The following is a 718-nucleotide window of genomic DNA, read 5'->3' as shown; positions in this document are numbered from 1 at the left end:
CCTCGTTGCTGCCTCCCGCCAGCGAAGGCCCCGAGCCGCTGTCGCAGCAGTGGACGGCGGGCATGGGTCTGCTGATGGCGCTCATCGTGCTGCTCATCGTGGCGGGCAACGTGCTGGTGATCGTGGCCATCGCCAAGACGCCGCGGCTGCAGACGCTCACCAACCTCTTCATCATGTCCCTGGCCAGCGCCGACCTGGTCATGGGGCTGCTGGTGGTGCCGTTCGGGGCCACCATCGTGGTGTGGGGCCGCTGGGAGTACGGCTCCTTCTTCTGCGAGCTGTGGACCTCGGTGGACGTGCTGTGCGTGACGGCCAGCATCGAGACCCTGTGTGTCATCGCCCTGGACCGCTACCTCGCCATCACCTCGCCCTTCCGCTACCAGAGCCTGCTGACGCGCGCGCGGGCGCGGGGCCTCGTGTGCACCGTGTGGGCCATCTCAGCCCTGGTGTCCTTTCTGCCCATCCTCATGCATTGGTGGCGGGCGGAGAGCGACGAGGCGCGCCGCTGCTACAACGACCCCAAGTGCTGCGATTTCGTCACCAACCGGGCCTACGCCATCGCCTCGTCCGTGGTCTCCTTCTACGTGCCCCTGTGCATCATGGCCTTCGTGTACCTGCGGGTGTTCCGCGAGGCCCAGAAGCAGGTGAAGAAGATCGACAGCTGTGAGCGCCGTTTCCTCGGCGGCCCCGCGCGGCCGCCCTCGCCCTCGCCCTCGCC

At 68.0% G+C, this 718-nt stretch overlaps 1 protein-coding gene across 1 annotated transcript in view; it reads left to right on the top strand.

Annotated features, from left to right (window-relative positions):
- The window catches only part of ADRB1 (adrenoceptor beta 1), a gene marked incomplete at its 5' end in the record, with an annotated part of 10,503 nt that overhangs the window by 4,602 nt on the left and 5,183 nt on the right, over positions 1-718 (top strand). Inside the window, one exon of the mRNA XM_011927923.1 lies at positions 1-715. Coding sequence (XP_011783313.1) covers positions 1-715 — 715 coding nt within the window. The remainder of the gene's footprint in view (positions 716-718) is intronic.

This window comes from Colobus angolensis, unplaced genomic scaffold, assembly GCF_000951035.1.
Source record: "Colobus angolensis palliatus isolate OR3802 unplaced genomic scaffold, Cang.pa_1.0 Scaffold75, whole genome shotgun sequence".
NCBI classification, from domain to species: Eukaryota; Metazoa; Chordata; class Mammalia; order Primates; family Cercopithecidae; genus Colobus; species Colobus angolensis.
Note: the sequence above shows the minus strand (reverse complement) of the source record. Positions and strands in the feature narration are given on the sequence as shown.